The 20,356-nt window shown below is 44.1% G+C and overlaps 1 protein-coding gene across 1 annotated transcript; it reads right to left on the bottom strand.

Moving 5' to 3' along the window:
• Positions 1–89: 89 nt before the first annotated feature.
• SERINC1 (serine incorporator 1) lies at positions 90–18,816 on the bottom strand. The gene is made up of 10 exons (XM_075414143.1): positions 18,657–18,816; positions 12,930–13,091; positions 11,369–11,562; positions 8,114–8,193; positions 7,782–7,919; positions 6,669–6,838; positions 6,455–6,545; positions 3,538–3,679; positions 3,197–3,427; positions 90–1,654 (listed from the first exon to the last, which is right to left on the bottom strand). The coding sequence occupies exons 1-10, from the start codon at positions 18,693–18,695 to the stop codon at positions 1,516–1,518; spliced, it is 1,386 nt and encodes a 461-aa protein (XP_075270258.1). The 5' UTR covers positions 18,696–18,816; the 3' UTR covers positions 90–1,515.
• Between the last annotated feature and the right edge of the window lie 1,540 nt (positions 18,817–20,356).

Below are 20,356 nucleotides of genomic sequence, written 5' to 3'. Positions count from 1 at the left end.
AGCCACCCCAGGAACAGAAGGGGAGAACACAACACAAAACCGTACCCTGCCCACCCATGGGAGTACGTGCAGCTACCAGGAGTCACTGGACATCTTCACCCAAATTTATTTATTAATAAGGTAACAGCATATTCCAAATTATTACAAGCCTTTACTCATCTTTCCATTGCCATCTCAAGTTTGACTGACACATCAGACTTCTGCAGTAGATGCCAGTGTTTAGGTGCAGATTTAAAATAAAAGCTTAGAGAACAGTATGAACACCACGGTAACGGGTGAGGGTGACGTCAGCTGGAGCCCCAGGGTGGCTCCCAGCCAGGCTGCTCTAGTCTCAAGTTGTAGCAAGTAACAGGGAGACAGGTAAGTAGCACAGCTTACATCAGTTACAGAGCAGCAAGCACAACAGCATTTAAGGTTTCCTAACTGCAGAGGAACTATACAGTATTTTAATCAAACAGATTAATGTCTTACCTCAGGCCTAGATGTAGACTTCCTAGGCTCTGGCACTGGACAACAAGCAAAATACCCAATACATTAAAAGATTTCAAAATTTAAGAGCTCCAGATATATTAAGAAACACTTTTGTTGAAGCCTCCTTTAGTTACTTTAATTTCAGTGCTCCTCTTCCTCTGTTTCTTCTTTCAACCACAATACTAAAAAGAATTCCTCTCAAGGGCTTACACGGTTGGTTCTCACCACTCGGCTCCTGCAAACTCTGATTGTGGCTTAGCCAAGAAAGAAAGCGGCACACGAAACAGCAATAAATTACAGCACAGCTATCCCATTTAAACTACTACTTAAAAAAAAAAAAAGATTATAGATGCACAGTGTGAACAGGTGCCTTAGAAAACATGCTTGTGAGCATCAAATGTTTCCCTGCCAGGTGCCCGTCCCCGCATCTGCAGTGGGACCCTTGGGAGCCAGGCACACCACGGAGGCCACCAGCTCCCCCGCAGCTGCAGGTTCCCCCAGCTGTGCTGAAGGCACCGCTGCCCTCGGCATGGGGGGAGGCCAGGCAGGCCAGGCTGCCCCTGCCAAAGCGCCGCAAGGTGCCCGCGAGCTCCTGCACACGCGACTGGGAGCCCAGCGGTGCTTTGGAATCAAGGCAACAGGGGTTATCAAAGGCGGCCCCTCCTCCGCTTGCCAAGCCTCATCTAATACTGCTCTGTTACCCTAATTAACACTTGCACTTTTTTCCCTACAACTGTTTTAACGCAATCAAGGGGGAAAGACCTACTTCCAAAAGGTCTTGATTTTACATCTAATGCTCCCTAAGCACACGGGCTAGGAGTAATCCTATGAAAACCATCATTAGCGCAACGGCCACTGAGCTCAGCTAGGAAGGGTCACCGAGTGACACAACGAAAGACGTGATTGAAGGTGATCATGCAGAATAAAGCAGGGTACACTACACGGACAGCACACACGCGTATTTACAGCTGCGCCAGGATCTGGAACGCCGTCTGTCTCACAGACAGGGCCAGGCTATCGCAGCCTCCCAGAGAGCAGCGCAGCTCAGTCAAAGTCGCGGTTTGTAAGAACCAGCGGAGCAACCAGAGTCCACACGTACAGCACGATGCCAATCCAGCTGGAAGATATCTTCACCCAGACAGACGGCCACTTGCTGGTCATGGTCTCATAAGAAGAATCCGGGCTGTGAAAGAAAGGGAAGAAAAAAAACAATATGCAATTTTTGTTTCAATGTGACATACTTGTGTAGCAGCCGCTCTCCAACACTCTTTTCACAGTAGGTCATCTTCACTTCAGCTCCACACCTCAAAGGACATCTCTGCCCTTCTTCCAGGCAGTTCACACCAGCCCATACAAGAACACCACTTGTAAGCTGGTGTCACAGGTAGGTGGAAAGCAACAGCAGCCCCAAAAAATACTTAGAAAGAAGCTGTCAAGAAGCAGAAATAATTACGAGGAATCTCTAAGCACATCTGTGGAAAGGCAGGAATCGGACAGCATTTATAGATACAAACGATGCCTTTTACCTTGCCAAAAGACAACACCTAGAATTAATAATCCCGATATTGATCCAAGGAGGGTCACAAATCAAATCCACAGCAGGACAATCTACCAAGAGTTACTTCTGAAGGAAATACCTTTCTAGTGCTGCTATTATGATACAAATTGTCCTTTAACAAATTAGAGACCATAATTTGTATTTTTCAATTCTGAACAACATCTGCTCAAGCTGTTAACGTAACAGCAATGCACACATCGGAGGACTATTTTATTGTGAGGATCTTTTCAGGAAGCAGACAACCCAATTTCCTTCCACCAGACTCCATCCCAGAATGGCTGGGATTGGAAGGGACCTCTGAAGGCCACCTGGCCCAACCCCCTTGCTCCAGCAGGGACAGCTAACCAGGACTGCGCCCAGGTGGCTTCTGAGTATCTCCAAAGGCATTGACTCCACAAACCCTGGGCAACCTGTGTTGGTGCTTGGCCATCCTTTGAATGAAAAGGTGTTTCCTCATGTTGAAAGGGAACCTCCCACGTTTCAGTCTGTGCCCACTGCCTCTGGTCCTGTCACTGGGCACCATGGGCAAGAGCCTGGCTCCATTCTCTTCACACCCTCCCTTCAGGTATTTATCTGCATTGATGAGATCGCCCTGAGCCTTCTCTTCCCCAGGCTGAACAGTCCCAGCTCTCTCAGCCTCTCCTTGTGTGACAGATGCGCCAGTCCCCTGATCACCTCTGTAGCCCTTTGCTGGACTCTCTCCAGTATGTCCATGTCTCTCCTGTACTGGGGAGCCCAGGACTGGATCCAGCACTCCAGGTGTGGCCTCACCAGTGCTTAGCAGAAGGGAAGAATCACCTCCCTTGACCTCCTGATATAACATGTCCTATCTCTCCTTTTCCCAGCTCTCTGCACCAGACATGGGCCTGGTGTTTACTTATTCTTAGTTGTTACAGAATTTAAGACTCTATCCTGTTCATTTCAGCAGAACGTACTTCAGCAGTCCAGTGAATCACGAGAATTGTCCTAAAAAATACGACAGGCACTTGTGAACAAGGCTGGCTACTCCAGTTCTCCAATACGGTTCATTTAATACGGATGAAACAGTGTACTTCCCTTGAGAAGTCCCATTCGAGACCCACATTCCTCACAGCACACAACTTACACCTCCTTGTCCAGCATTTTGTATGCTCATTACTAGCACAATATATTCTCAAATGTAAATACCTGTACCAGTTGGTAAGTGTCATCATGATATACAGGGATGCCAGGAAAAGCATGAAATGAAAGAAGGAGTAGCTGTAAGTAACTCCATCCCTCTCATTATCTATGGCTCGGTGAACATTATCTCCATCATCAAGCGAGCCGTCACTCCTGGGCATTCCATCCTCTATCAGTGTCGACTCATCACTGGTCAGCATCAGCTTGTTAACTTGGCTGTTGTTGGACGTCCGGATGCTGCATTTGACAGGAAAGGACACGGTACAATTACCCAAATAAATACAATTTAGTATCTGACAACAAGAAGTAGTACAAGATAACAAGGAATTTTTTTAAAGGACTCTTACCTTGAATAGAGAACACACAGCAAAAACAAAACCAGTCCTACAATCCCTTGTGCATCCCACCACTGAACTACTTGACCTTGGGCTGGAATGGTGGTGCTGTTGTAACCAATGATGCTCAGCAAACTTGGGTTACAGCGCCTGTCTGTGGGGGAAATTACATTAGTACCTACATAAAACAGTAACAGAATAAATATTTAGTAGTACATTTCCACACCGAACGCGGTAATAGAAAGGAAACTTGTGACTGTGACAGGCTTGAAGTAAAAAAAGCTTTGAATCTAATTTTAGCCTACTGAGTCTCCCTAGAGCAGGCAAATGACAGTACGTGGCATAAAAACCCATCTCTGAGCAGATAAAAGGATTTTAAACTCATATAAGATACGCATCGACTGCTTTACTGTTCCATCTCATATAATTAGATGCAACAAAATAAAAATGCTCTGCATATTAAGCTTTAGAAATTTTACTGCTAGAAAGCAAGTTTGACAAACATCTCCATAGACGGAGGACCAGTCATCTTGGGGTTGGAAAAAAATGCTACGAAGTCAGTTTTGTATTGTCAACGGTTCCCAGCCCACAGCATCCACAGGCAACTCAGGTGCAGCAGCTGAAAGTAGGAGGCAATCTTATTTTCCCATAATTATGGCAAGAATTAGACATGACTCATATGTATGCTGTTACACCAAGGCACAGAAGGTTGTCCATCATTAATATACAAGGGCCAGAGACCCAATTAAAACACCAACATCGGTATTTGGCCATTTATTTTAATCACCAGAACTTCTGAATTATTTAAGTTTGGGGGTTTGTTTTGGGTTTTTTGTTGTTTGGGGTTTTGTGGGGTTTTTTTTTTTGCTTGCTTGTGTTTAAGAGATGCTCAGTTGTTTTCAGACACAAGAAGCACTGAAAACATTCACTAATACATTTTTAAAAACACTCAGGGAAAAATACATTCAGTAGATCTCCAACACCAGGTAAGAAACCTGAAACTTGATAGGGAGATGAAATATCACCTGGGAAGAGTTGTGGTAATCTGCAAAATCCAAGATTTAGAATACTGCAATCCTGTCAACAATGGGTGGAAATTCTTCCACATGATAAACACAAGAACAAGCGACAAACACATTCACAGAATCATAGAATGGCTGGGGTTGGAAGGGAACTTTAGAGGTCATCTAGTCCAACCCCCCTGCAGTGAGCAGCAACATCCTCAACTAGACCAGGTTGCTCAGAGTCCCGTTCAACCTGGCCCTGAATGTTTCCAGGGATGGGACATCAACCACCTCTCTGGGGCAACCTGTTCCAGTTTTTTCACAATGAGGGTGGTGAAACTTTCTTCCTTATATCCAGTCTAAATCTACCCTCCCTTAGCTTAAAGCCATTACTCCTTGTCCTGTCACAACAGGCCTTGCCAAAGCTTGTTCCCATCTTTCCTACAGGCCCCCTTCAGGTACTGGAATGCCATAGTAAGGTCTCCCGGGAGCCTTTTCTTCTCCAGGCTGAACAGTCCCAACAGTCTCAGCCTTTCCCTACAGGAGAGGTGTTCCAGCCCTCTGACCGTTTTTGTGGCCCTCCTCTGGACCTGCTCCAACAGGTCCAGGTCCTTCTTGTGCTGAGGGCTCCAGAGCTGGACACAGGACTCCAGGTGGGGTCTCACCACAGCAGAGCAAAGGGGCAGAATCAGCTCCCTTGCCCTGCTGGCCACGCTTCTTTTGATGCGGCCCAGGATATGGTTGGCCTTCTGGACTGTGAGAACACATTGGTGGCTCATGTCCAGCTTTTCATCCACCAGTACCCCCAAGTCCTTCCCGGCAGGGCTGCTCTCAATCCCTTCATTCCCCAGCCTGTATTGATAGCAGGGGTTGCCCTGACCCAGATGCAGGACCCTGCACTTGGCCTTGTTGAACTTCATGAGGTTCACATGGACCCAGTTCTCCAGTTTGTCCAGGTCCTTCTGGACAGCATCCCGTCCTTCTGGTGCACCACTCGGCTTGGTGTCATCTGCAAACTTGCTGAGGATGCACTCGATCTTGCTGTCTATGTCACTGATGAAGATATTAAACAGCACTGGTCCCAATACAGACCCCTGAGGAACACCACTTGTCACCAGCCTCCATCTGGTCATCTGGCTGTGACCTTCCAAGCAATTCCTTAGTCACTGAACAGCCCACCTATCAAATCCCTATTGCCCCAATTTAGCGAGAAGGACGTTGTGAGGGACTGTGTGAAAGGCTTTACAGAAGTCCAGATAGATTACATCCATAGCTCCTCCCTTATCCACTGATGTAGTCAGTCCATCACAGAAAGCTACTAGGTTGGTCAGGCAGGACTTGCCCTTGGTGAAGCCATGCTGGCTGTCCCGCAATCACCTCCCTCCATGTGCCTTAGCATAGCTTCTAGGAGGATCTGTTCCATGATCTTCCCAGGCAGGGAGGTGAGGCTGACAGGTCAGTTGTTCCCACGGTCCTTCTTTCTACTCTTTTCAAAAACGGGTGCAATTGTACCCTTTTCACAGTCATCAGGGACTTCACCTGACTGCCACGACTTCTCAAATACGACAGAGAGTGGCTTGACAATGACATCAGCTAATTCCCTCAGGACTCTGGGATGCATCTCATTGGGTCCCATAGACTTATGTATGTTTAGGTTCCTCAGGTGGTCACGAACCTGATCTTCCCTTACTGTGGGAGGGACTTCGCTCCCCTAATCCCTCATCACATGTTATTTTTGGAAGAACTATTTCTTCAACACTATTACAGAAAGTTGGGGTGGGGGGAGAGAACACAAGCTAATAACTCCTGCCTGTAATTTGCACGCATTATAGCACCCCATTCTAATATTGCTTTGCAAAAAGGTGAAGGTACAATTTACTGCTGAATTGGTTACCCAACAGGCCATATATTGCTACTACACTTACCTGGTTCATTGGTCATAGCTGACCACGTCAAATACATTGTGTAAATTGTGATCACAGAAGACTGCAGCAAACCGGATCTCGGCTGAGATTCCTGTACGAAGAAGTCATGAAACAGCAACGTTAGGCAATTAAAAGATCTCAGGCATGATTATATTATAGGTTTCTGGGACTGTTAATACAGAAACCCCAAAAGATAACAGAATTATAACTATACCTGAATCCTTGGCAGAATTGACATTACAGAAGCACCAATGCACAGCAGCATATTAACACTGATGAATGCCTTGTTTTCAGAGCAACCTTCTGGATGAGTGTAATAAACATAAAACAAGACGATGGCTACTAGAGACAGCAGGTAATTGACAGCTGTAGCTGACAGCAGAGCTGTGAAGAGGCAAAACCAGAGTTAAACTAGTTATTAATGGAGAGCATTAGAACTGAAGTAACATTGCAGGATTATCAGGTTTTGGATATGGTATACAATGACAGAATTGGGAAGCAACTCTGGGCACTGAAATGTAATGAAAATAAGATCCTCTCAGTACCGTGAGGTGTTAAAAAGAAAGAACACAGTAACTGGAAAGCCTTCAACCATACTTGATTTTAGTGCTTTAACAGCAACCAAGAAGGGCAAATATGAAAGAATACAGTTATACTACATACACTTTGGCGAAAAGCTTAAGAAAGAAAGTGAAGAGCTACTTCTCCAATAAAAGTAAAAACAAAACCTTATTTCCAAATTCCATCTTATTAAAACCACTAAAGAGTGAAGTAGATATTGCAAGAAGACAGGCTGTGCTTTTTTTTTTTGAAACACCTAAATTATCACATTTGAAACACTTTATTAATTTCTCCAGTGAGATGACTTGTACTCTCCTTCACTATCCTGGCCTTTCACTCAGCATATACCTTCGAAGAATGAGTGACCAGCAGACAGAAAGAAAAAACAATTGAGATACTTATGCTCAACACAAAACAGCAGCAGGCTAGTTTGTTTTTCATCAGTGCTGAGGTGTAACAAAGGCTGTGGATGAAAAAAAATCTAAAAACCTACAATTGCCATTTCTCTGCTACCATAAACTGATGCCCTGCTCCCAGGGATTAGATCTTATTACTCAGAGGCTGCTGCCCCTCACCCTGCCACGCCCTTATTTAACTTGACATCAAAAGGACAGCAAGCCAAGAGATGTGAACTGTACCATCTGAGAAAGTGATAGTTAGTCACAAAGCAGCCCTTCAGCACTCTGGTAAAATGCATTGCTCGGTGAATAACTTATTTAACTTAATGTACAATTAAATCAAACTTGATGGTAGCACAGTCCTTTACCTGCATACCAGCATCTTGAGTTTCCTTCCTCCATTTTTTCAACCCAAGATTCATTCCAGGAGTGGGCAAAGTCAATCAGCAAGACCAGCTGAATAAGAATAAAGCAGAATGCTCCAGCCATACCTACATAAAACCACACTAAAAGAGAAATAAACCAAAACCAGTTCAGAAACATAGGTAATGTACCACTCTGTCTTTATATCTCTAAACACAGGAAAGATCTATAGTTACACAGCTACAATAAAACCTGTAAGACATCAGCATGCACTTAGTTTTGTTTCAAAACCAGTTATGACTGCACCACAATACAGTAGGAGACAATATTCCCTTACCAGTTGTAAATGGTCCCTCTGGTATGAAGAAAGCTCCAACACTAATCGCAAGAGCTGTTGCAAATTTAAAGAACCAGAATCTAAAGGGAAGTTTTAAAATAAAAAAAAAAAAAGTCAGGCAACTGCTGAAGTCTGATCCAATTCACAAAAACTCGAAAGTAAGCAAAATGCACATCCTTAAGAGTTGTTTTTTTAATTCACTCATTCTTAACTCACTACTTTTGAAGTAGGATAAAAACTTATTTCATCTGCCCACGATTTTTGTTCTCCAGAAATTTAGGCTTAAACTGTTCTAGACTGACACAGAGTTTGACACATTTCCCAGAGACATCTCACTGATGTACTACAAACGAAGCTAGGGTGGAATATAATTGTGAGTTGTTGGTTTGGGTTTTTTTAAGAAGGTTTTTAACTAGAGCAGCAAGGTCATTGAACTGCCTGCATATTAGAAAAACGGGTTAAAAAAATCCCTGTCTGTTCTTAGTATCAAAAGCAAAAAGGCAGAAGATCTGGTTGGTGCCTACAACCACAGAAAACATTATGCTGGAATTCCTCACCAGTCTCAATTTACTTCCTACAAGAAAGAGATGTACAAAAGCCTAGATTCTCCCCACCTAACTTCAGACTCTTTAGGCCTACATCTGATGAGGATTTATCACAACAAAAGCAAAGGATTTATCCTTGACAGCAAGGACACAATCAAATTCTACATCTCTGTTCCAGTGCAGTAGAATTGGATTTCCTTTTCCAGTAGCAGATACAAACTCATGGACAAAACCAGATGAGATGTCTCCTAGAAAGCTGACAAGGAAGTATCTTCCACCAAAGATCCACCAAACTCCCCCCAAACACAGAATGTGTACGAATATACCCTGCATAGTGATCTTCAAACCAAAAAGTTACACCAACCAAACTATCACAAAGTGAAGACTGTTTTTTTCTGATCAGAGTGACAGGCAGGTCCAAATAGAGGCACAGTGCCATCTGCATGTACTTCAAAACTGAATATAGCAAAGACGTGTACCACACCCCCACGATGTCAAACACCTGCGTGGTTTTCAGGTTTTCTATCCCTTCCCATACTTTAGTCACCCCCACCCAATCATTACAGCCAGAAAGAGAGACTGAACTTGTTCAGAGGAATAAATGCCAATTCTGCAGAGAGGAACTACGTGAGATGACAGAAGTGCAGAATACAGAAAAACAGACTAATTCACTGGAACATAGAAAAGTGACTAAATCCAGCTTGAAAGCTGAATTGAGTTGTTACATTTACTATGTAATACCCCACTAAAACTAGTTTTTGAATCCACATGTGCAATTTTTTTTCTTGTTCAAAATAAATGTCATTCTCAATTACAGAAATAAGAACAGGTTCAAGTTTGTATAAGTTTCATCTCTAATTCCAGACTTCCAGGGATCTTAATGCTCTACCCATATAACGTGTGTGACAGCCAAAAATAACACCTACAATTGCTATGAGTTGCATGCAAGCCAGCAACAGTCCTGTGGATACATTATAACTGATATTTTCTATTATAATTATTAACCTGAGGCAAGAAACAATTCTGACTGCTGTTACAAAAGCAGAGGTGGTGAACACTGGCACTGGACCATATTACTGGGCTTAACTTGCATGCAAGTATGAAAAAGTACACATACATGGGAAACCAAATATTTTGAATATTTCAAATCACTGACAGAAAGATTACATTGCAAAGTATTACTGAAGATACATATAATTTCAATCAAAAGCCATGATTTTCAAAAAGCTACCTGTAATGCATACTCCTGAAGCAAGCAGTTCTTGCGGAAGTGTTGGAAGGAACATTATTTAATATTTCACCAGTAACAATTAACAAGTATCGTTTTTTCTTTTATCCTGTTGCTGATATTAAGACTGGCAAAGAGTAAACTGCTACGGGTTGCATAAATAGTACCAAATTTTGTACTGGAGAGCACAACTCCAGATAAGGGTATCGGGAAGACCCCAAACACGTAAGAAGCGGTTTTAGGTAAAAAGATTCCACATCATGTAAAAGGCATCTCTTATTGTGAAAAACGTTAAGCGCTGAAATAGAATGTACCTGAAGCATTTTCTTCCTGCTTGTAACAAGTATGCTCTCCTGAACAAAGCAGGGCAGAGGAAAAGGCTGAACTGAGTTACTGCTGCTAATGCATCTTAACACTGCACCACCCTGCCTCTTTTTCTTTAGATCAAAACAAACAAAAGAATAAACAAAGAAATACTCTGCTCAGTCTTAATTATTTTATTTTCCCCTACCGAAATAATTTGAAGTTTTTTCTCATTTTACGCTGGAAATGCTTAATCTTATTATACTGAATATAAAATAAAATGACTTCTTCATTTTTACAGCTTAGCTGTTAACAGCTTCTGTTAAATATAATCACCTTGAAAAAGCAACAGTCTAAGCAATCACTGTGACCACTAAGACTATGCACCACAAACAGCTTTATGCTTTTTGTGCCATGCCCCATCACAAAAACTTGCATCTCCACGATTCAAGAAGCTACACTAAAAGTAGGTTGAGCCTGGATGAAGACTACGACTTGGGTCAACCCCCAAGCTGAAATTCCACTATTATCTTCCACCTGATAATCCTAACTATAATGAAATACAAAAGAAAAATTTATTGGGAAGATCAGAAACTAAATACATAACTCACTCTTCTTTACGCAGAGGAGAAGACTGAAGAAAAGACAGCAGAGGTGGAAGAGATATGTTATATATCTATGTGTGTGTATACATATACATATATAACTGTTACCATCTTTAAAATAGAACTGTTCGGCAAAGAGCAAGCCCTTACAAACATCAAAGTTTGGAGAAATGTAATCCCTAGAGGACAGATGAGGCTCTTTAATCTTTCTATTTGCTGAAAACATCTCAGTGGAATGAAACTTAGTACCATTATTTATCTCTGAATTTTGTCACCTTTGGATAAAAGCAGAATCTCTCATCTTTGGAAACCTCTGGACAGATTATCCGCTGCCGTAATTCAGGCTCTGAAAAGCGACAGCCATTTGTATCGTTTCCTCTTATAAAAATTAATCTGCCATGTGTAAGAACTGTAGTAACTTTGAATGCCCTCTACTGCAACAATAATCCTCTAGCTACTATGAAATTCTTTTGTTTGTGGAACAGTAGATTTGACCAGCATGCCTCAAAACAGGCTTTGTTTTCACCGTAGCTGTATTTCATACGCACACACCGTTCTCATTTCTGTATCTTACCCATTGTGCACCGCTGCTCTTGGGTCATTGCTGCTCTTCACTTTGATCATCAATAAGGAGAAGAGAAGGAAAAACATGGCCATACCAAAGCACACACGGTACACGGCTTTGTAACCAACTAGTACGTCGCAATTCACGTGGCCATGCACACCAGGAATAGTTGTTCCCATCCCTCCATCACAAAATCCAGGAATCTGTGATAAACACAAGATATTTCAGTGATCTGTAAAAGGCCTCCTGTGAGTAAATATGTATTAGCAATTTATTAATATACAACTCTAAGATTTTAACATTATGCAACTCCTAACGTTGCTAGAAAATTTGATACTGAAGGGCTGTATTGTTAGTTACAGTCTAATCAGAATATTAAACACATTCAAGGGAACAAATCCCACACAAAAAAAACCAAAAAAACCCAAAAAAGATCTTATTAACAGTGGTGGGGTGGAGAGTTTTTTGTTATTAGCAACTTCAGAAACTTCTCAAAGAAACATAATTTTCAGTTGTTGATCTGAATCAGAAGATAAATAAAAGAATTGGGATTTGGTAAATTTGACTTCACAGTTGCTATCAACTTCATGACATAGCTAGGAGCAGGCAGGCTGCTTACATCTCTAAAACTGAAGCAGCCTCCCCCAAACAAGTAACATCACAAGCAATTATAAGTATCTGTAACTTCCACATGAAACAGATGAGAATACTCTTTCCAGTCACCACAAGGACACGAGCAACACCTTTGTGGGGTCAAATCACACTCCAAAAGGCTGTCATTTTCCTTCCTAGGTGACCAACATGGCTCTCACTGAAGCTCTAGTGTGGTTACTATACCACACTGAAATTAACATTTACAGATGAATCATTTGGGGGGAAGAAAATCAGAAGCGTTCCTAACAGAAGTTACTATCTACTAGAAAAAAATTAAAGACAGCAAAACAAAGACTAGCAGAAATAAAGCACATGCAACCCGAGTTCAGTGAATCTCTAAGTTCTCCCATAACTCAAATTACCACTCAGTAATTTTACCTGCACTATCATCTTCATATAACTAATAAACTGTAAAGTCCTTTAAGCACCTCCTAATATCCTTTGTGAAAAATACACCACTATCACTAGTGAAAAATATTTTTGTTACGCATTTGCAGGCTTCAAAATAGAATTTTAAGTAGTACAGCACAATGAAACTAGAAGGCACCTTAGACTGTGGTTATTTTTCATTCCTTTACTAACAGCAATCAAAACTAATGAAGTGTCACAAATACAAGCATCTCAATATATAATTTAAACAAATTATATTTTTTGTTTGAGTCAAGATTTATTTTTTCTGCTCTGAGCTATTAAAGAAGAGGTGCGACTTTATTTCTGAATAGTGCTTTCAATCTATGCACTGACTGTCCCACGAGTTCTTTGTTTATTTGATCTACAATCAAATGAATTGTGACTGTGAAGCACCGGTGGCAGCACAGTTACATATTTCCAAATAAAGCCTGTGCTTTCAAGATGTGGTTTACAATTATCTGCAACATTTGTTCAACCAAACACGTTAGCAAAGAAGTAACCTCACCTTCTTCAGCTGTTCTTCCATGCCTGGTATCAACATTACACAGGCAACGCTCACGCCAAGGAGTAAAAAGAATGCATAAATCAGCCGAGTTATGGTGGAGTTGTTTCCACTGGGGCAGCATCGGCAGAGCAGGCACGGGGCACTTCCACACAAGCACGGTATCTGACAGAGACAGAACATAAAACCAAATTCTTAAAAAAGTTTTGCATCACCACATTTCATTATTTCAGTAGGCTGCGTAGATCATCAGAAGTTATGATGGAAAATGACTCATCCCATGCATCTCATCACTGGTGTAAACTAAGTTGCTGCAACATGTTACAGAACCTCCTAACAATCTTGTCAACGCTTCCTAATGCACCACTGTACAGTGTAATTAGTGCCACATCAAAAGTAATTACTTATCCACACAGAGGAAATAAAGACTGGATTCAGGCTTATCTGTTCTCTTGAATTTTACTTCATTTCAGCTAAATGAGATGCAAGGATTGCATCCTCCCCTCCAGAGCTGTACAGATTAAACAAATACACCGTGAAAAAAAATTTGAGTGCAATGGGGATCTAGGTACACATTCAGTATCTGGCAGAGCAGGGCCACAATCCTCACTGGGGCCGTAGGCATTACTGGAGCACAAACAATAGGTAAAATAGCCTAAAGCTTAGGTTGCAAATTATTGCATATTTAGCAACTACTTATGTGTCACATAACTGTCAGCTGGCAAATTAACTTAAGCAATGTAAAAAGTTAAACTGCAAAAACAAAGCAAACACACAGTACACATATTACCGTCACTGCCAAATATAAATGGCAAAAGTGGACAGGAGTGCTGCACAGCTGTAATACTACGAGGGAAAAAGCTAGGACAGAAGTTATCTGTATTAAACTCTGAAACAGAAAAATTCTGGGAAGAAGGAAAGGGAACAGAGAGCGCTATTTCACCAGGGGGGAAATAAAAAAAAAACACCCACGAACTTCATCCCATTGCCATTTTCTGCCACTTCCTGAGTGACAATTCAGGAAGCGAAAGAAGGGCAAGATTCCACAAGTAAACATAAGCCAAAACAGGAAAGGCAGAATCACAATGTTTGAGGGTTGGGGTTTTCTTCTACAAATCACTTATTTTGCTTAGAAGACAATATCCCAGAGAGCAGTTAACAACTCAGCTCTGGAGGCCACGAGTTTTTCAGCTACAGTGAAGCTACATTGCGAGCGCTGCCCTGTCCCAGCTCCAGCAGCCTCTGCCAGACACCGACTGGCAGCGAAACCCTGCGTCTCCCCCAGCGCCCACGCAGGGATGCCTCAGGTATCAATCACCGCATGAAAGACAACCAGTCAGTCACCTAAGAACATGACTGGTTACACGGCCACATGACCTGCGCAAGTCAATCATCCAGTATGACTGGCACGTGTCAGAAAGAGTTCTTAAAAGTTCAGTCATACGATGAGCAAAAATGTCAGCAATCTGCCACTGCCGGGAGGGCCCCGGGGATTGAGGCGCTGAGCAGACAGAGAGCCACAACACTCCCGGCAGCCTCCTGAGAGGCCCTCAGGAAAGAGACACAGATGGCCTGTTCCTACAGGTTCCACCAGACCCACACGCTGGACCAGCAAACTGGGTCTTCTACGTAATTTCCTTGCATTCTTTTTGTGCTTGTGTTCCTTTCCAAGGATGGAGGAGCCAAGAATTTTCACTCCACTGTGCTACAGAATCATTTTTAAACTGGCAAACTTCAGTTTTTAGTGAAACTAGATTATAACTATTTCAGTATGTATAAGATGTCATACTGCCCTTTTTTACCTCCTCCTCCACTCAGCATCATTAGAGCACAGAGAATATGAAGGTGTCGATTCTAGGAGAGGTTTCAACTGGATGTAAGAAAAAGGTTTTTTTACAGTGACAACCATCGGTCACCACAACAACATGCCCAGGGACGTGGCAAGGTCCCCGTCACTGGAGGTTCTCAAGACGCAAGCGGACATGGTGCCAGATCATCTCATCTGGGCTCCCCTTCCCACGAGAGGCTGGACCAGATGGTCCTTCGAGGCTGTTCTATGACTGCAAGCAGCTGCATTAGGGGCATTACGCTTAGTCAGCAGGAAATGTATGACAAATACTGGCTTAGGATGCTCCTACATACACACAAATAACCTTTCTTGTGAAGAGTATTTCTCTTCTCTGTTCGAAAAAATACTTTCCTGAACTGAACTAATTCTGGCTGCATTAATATTTTCTTAAGATATCGTTGAATAAAAGATTGAATTTGGCAGGGTCGAATGTAAGACTAGGCTCATCTGCTGCAGAGAATTTCGTGCAAGGACCATCTGGCATAAAAGTCACTTATCTGGAGAATCCCAGTGTTAAATCGTTTGTTAAATACTTAAAAATAATTCAAGCTGCTTCCTCCTGAGTGTATCAAGGGGGACACAAACGAATGCATGTTTCTAGGGAGAAGGGAGGCTTGCAGTAGCTGAAAAACATGTGTCTTCCCCTCACTGGGAAGCCAGGTGCCTCAAACAAGGCAATATACCTCATGTAAGTGTCTGAGCTCCAGTACCAGCTTTTAAAAGATTCTGCCCCCAAACAGCTCACCCTTACAAGCTGTCATCATGCACACCTCTGAACAAGAGACATCTACTGATAACTGATACTATTTATAGAAGTTGTCCTCTTCTACAAGGAATCACATTACAGTCCAAGTCCCTCTTTGGTTTAGCAAGACAGAATAAAATACATACCATTCCAATAAAAAAGTATTATTGTACTATTGGCAAAAACACTTCTAACAAGCAACAGACTTCAGAAAGAACAGAAAGCAAAGAACATGTGGCCCATGGAATTGAGGAGACAAGGACAGTTTGTGTCACATTCTTTCTTCCTAAATTCAGAGCTCGGCTCCTACAAAAAACACTACAGTACAAACAGTAAGACACTACTACACAGATCAAAGCTTCATATTAACTCCCCAGGTGAAGCCCAGCTTACTCATAGATGCAAAGAGTTACACTGCACTTAGCTTTGAGCTTGCTTTCTTAAGGAAGCTCAGACAGCAGTTACCAAGTCACACCTGCATAAACCTATTGCCATCCAGTAACTTCTGGACCCACCAACCAACTCACATCCCCGCATGTTTTGGAGAAAAATAAGCAGCTCGGTGGTGTTCACTGAGGCAAAATAAGAAGCAGCGACCCACACACCTATTCTGGGAGCAGCCAGCTGGGCAGACAAGTTAATTCATGCCTGCTAAACTAGTCATTTCATTCCCTTGGGCAGTGGAAATTGCAGGAGGAACACGTAACAAGATTAATACTGCGAGAGAAATGGAGAGACAAAATCCCACAAAACTACTGAAAGTCAAGCGTTATTGACCCTGATGCACACCGAACAAGTTTTTAATATCAAACCTAATCTTCTTACTGGGGTAATGACTAAATGATTATATACTGAATTAAGTATTGCCAAAACACTAAGCCTCCCCGTCAGGCCTACTCAGTTTTAGCTACCTCATCCCTACTCATATGCTTAAAGAAACTGATTCAGTCAAGATCTTTGCCTTGACAGAGAACATTACAGTGAGCAAAACAGCAGCTGTGCCATTTCAGGGAACACTGCAACAGAAGTAAGGCCCAACAGAGTGAAAACAGCACTGCCTGACTAATCTAGGTCATCAGGATCAGAAGACTTTTGCAGAGACGACAGTGCTTTTAAGGCCTTCCCCCCGCCTCAGACAGGCTCATTTTTGCTCTTAATAATGCTGAACTGAAACACTGCCTGATCAGCACACAGTAGGGCAGAGCTACAACCAGCAGTAACAACCACACAAAAAAAAAAAATCCAGAAGGAATAAAGGTATGAAGCCAGACGCCGAGGCCAGTTACCCAGAGCAGCTCTGCAGGGCACACACAACCCATGGCCCCGCAGAGAAGCGGCACAGCTGAAGCTACACTGACAGCAGCGTCTTCCCAGGTAAAAGAGGAGCAGTTTTCCTGGCTGTGACACAGTCTACACTAGCACAAACTCTGCTACCTCTGGCTCCCCTGCTACCTCACCCTCACAGTTTGTTTCTCTTCCAGAGCCACAAAGGGTGTTTATGCCAACACAACTCAGAGACCAGAGCAGGCAGATGTCTCCTATAAGAACTACCCTGTAGCCTTTAAGTGATGATTAGATGCGTTTTTAAATGCAGAAAGAAAATCTTTGAAGTCATCAGGGGAAAGAAAAAAGAACCTCAAAACAAAAAAAAAAAAATTATTTGTTTGGGCACTTTAAAGGAAGGGATGGGAGTTAGTTACCCACAGTAAATCTGACCTAATCAAGATTACATGCTCATGTAAATCATTTTATCTAAAAGACCATTAGCTGAAATGCTCTGTACAGACACACAAAACCAAGAGCAAGTATACAGGGATTCTTCATGCACTACAAACACCAGCCAGTTATCAGAAAGCCTGTTTATGCACTTGAAAATGCAGTATATATTAACTCAAGCATTTAAATTAAAACCTATAGTTACACTGTCGCTTAGTGTTTGACAATAATTAAAAATGTTAACGTTAACTATATTCAGCTAGTAATTAAAGCCTAACTGGCTAATCCATTAAGTAGTGTTTAAAATGTTAATTAAAGTAAAATGAACACTGACAGTACTTTGTTACAGGATATTATCAGTCTTCTAGTCGCTTATTTACATGCGTATCAGCCTGGAAGCTTAGCTCATACAAATTTACCAATTCTAGCATCATGTCACAGAATTTGTACAAGAGATTAAGGAGTTGAGCATCATCTCTCCAATTAAATACCACACTGCAATAGGGGAAACAAAGTCCATATATTTTGACAGCACAAAAAATAGGACCTTGAATCAATATGAGGTTTTGTTAGACCACTAAGTTGTGTGTGTGAACTGTTTAAATACATGTAGGTTCATTTAACCTAAGCATGGTACAATATTTTTTGGTATGGAAAATTCAGGTTTCCACAATCCCACTGGCATTTTTAAGACAAACGTCCACAGATTCACAATCCACCTGACCGTGTCTATCTGCATCAGGACTAGACCTGGAAAGACATATTGTCACTCAAAGATAAGACAGCAGTGCCTCAGCTAAGGACTGCTATGCGGGAGCTCTACTGACTTCTCTGTTATTCTGCATAGTGCCGACAGTTTCAAAACCATCTCAAACTACCGTTTCCCACTAAGAAAAACCACCTGATGATGCTCAGCACGGTGCCGACACATCACCACAGACTACCGTGCGGCGAGAAACCGACGGCTCGGTCAGACAAAGGTGCTACAAAGGGTGGAGCTGCTCAAGACAAAGCCGTAAGAAAAGAGGAATTAAATACAATACGGCCGAGGAAGCACGAAGCTCCCCATCTCCCCAGCGAAACGGCTCAGACACACACCCCCTCCCTCGCCGCGGCGGTGCCCGGTCCGTGCCCCCCCCCTCCGGGGGGGGGGTGGGGGTGGGAACGGACCGGGCACCGCCGCGGGGCGCGCCCCAAGGCCCATCGCCTCCCGGGGAGAGAGCCATGCCCCGCAGGAGCGGGCCCGCAGCCTCCCCGCGCTTGACAAGGGGTAAGGCGGGCAGCGCCGCAGACGCCCCCGCCCCTAAGAGACAAAGGCCCCGGGGGGGGGGGGGGGCAGGGCCGGCCGCGGGCCTGCGGCGGGCACAGAGGTGCAGGGAACCACCGCGCCCGCCCGCCCCGTCGCGCCGCGCCGCCTCACCCAGCTCGCCATGGAGCAGAGGCCCAGGACGCCGCCCATGATCCGCCGCCCGCTCCGGCCCTGGTCCCGGCGCCTCAAAGATGGAAGCGCGGCGGCCGCGGCCTCCCGACGGGGTTGTTTACTGCTCCCGGCGGCGCTTCCGGCTGCTCCGGCGGCGGCGTCAACGTCACTTCCGGGGCGGGACGGGCGTCTCCGCGGAGCTATGGCGGTCGGGCCACCTTTGACAGGGGCCGGCCCGGCGGGTCTCCCCTCACGGGCCCCCACCGCACAAGGGCAGGCTTCGTCCCGAAAAAAGCGGGTGAAACCCCGCGGGGCCTTCAGGCCGCCGTGGCGGTGCCGCGTAGGAGATGATGAACATCGCCCTGAAAATAAAACAGTCTGGAAAGAAGACGTGTTCCTCAAAGGTCTTCATAAAATAGTTGGACCACCGAGGAACAGAAAATGTGCATTTTAGTGATAGAGACGTCGTAGCACGGAGGATACCGTCCTGCTGAGAAAAGGCAGCGGTTTGTTCTGTCAAATGCGTTCTGGTGTCCAAAAGTAGGCCCTTAAGAAGGATAAATAATTTTTAAATAAAAGCAGTATGAGGTAGGACATTCCACATGGAGTAAAACGTCTGTAAATTTTGTGAATTAAGAAACATTTTTGACTCCCAGGTTTGTCTTCTTACAAACACGTGAAGCGATCACAGTGCTACAGACAGAGCTACTGCCCAGGCTGGACTCACCTAGCTGCCAAATCTATCGTTTGTCACAGATTTTAAAGGCGATCCTATTTCCAAAATCAAAATCAAACATGACGAGAAAAAGCTGAGAAGGAGCTTTTGCACTCTGAAGGTTTAGGGCCGCGATTGTCATTCAGTGGTGAAAAAGGGAATGGGGATAATGAAGAACATGGTTATAGCTGTTCGTTTGCGAGGCAAGCGCGTGGCGTTGGCAGACGTTGAGCGCTGAACGGAAATAGCATGCAGCGCGCTGGTCCTTGCCGAAAGGTGAAGAAAGCGTTTGTCAGTCTCTGTAAAAGTAGAAATGTTGGTGGCGTGGAGGTACTTGAGGGTGGGACGGGGATCAACAGCCAGCTGGGGTACCTCTGCTCTGTGGCCAAATGATCTGCCTGCCCCTGGCCACCGGGTTGTCCTCAGCCTCCTGCCGCCACTTCGCCCTGCCCCGAGACAGCAGTTGGGACACGGGTGAGCGCCGGTGGGAGCCATCTTCCCCCGCAAGACTCGCTGTAGCATGGCGGGACCTTCCTCCATGTGAGGCAGGGGGCTGGGAGAGGATTTGCAGCTACATCAAGGAGGAGAAAAGCTGTGGGGAAAGGGAGGCGGCGAGTGGGGCTCTCTTCTGCTCCCAGCTGCAGGGACACGAGGCTGGGACTGGCGGTCAATGAGGACTGGGTCATCCTGCGTCCCGCATCTGCCCAGAAGAGCAACAGGTGGACAGGGGCCGGGGAAAAATGTTTGGAGTCCATCTAGTTCGGCCAGTGGATCCCCAACAGTGATTCTTAATGATCGCTTGGGCACTAGTCTGAGCCAGTCAGGTGCGCTGTCTTCATCTACGAAGCACGGCCAGGACAGCCAGACGGTCCTGCAGGCTCAGCGTCAGCTCACAGCTGACACCGTGGCTTGCTTTGGGTGATGGGTTTGTAATCTCTCAAAACGGGAGTACGTTCCCTCTCCTTTCAGAAGCCCTTACCCTTTT

Source organism: Opisthocomus hoazin, chromosome 2, assembly GCF_030867145.1.
Source record: "Opisthocomus hoazin isolate bOpiHoa1 chromosome 2, bOpiHoa1.hap1, whole genome shotgun sequence".
NCBI lineage: Eukaryota > Metazoa > Chordata > Aves > Opisthocomiformes > Opisthocomidae > Opisthocomus > Opisthocomus hoazin.
Note: the sequence above shows the minus strand (reverse complement) of the source record. Positions and strands in the feature narration are given on the sequence as shown.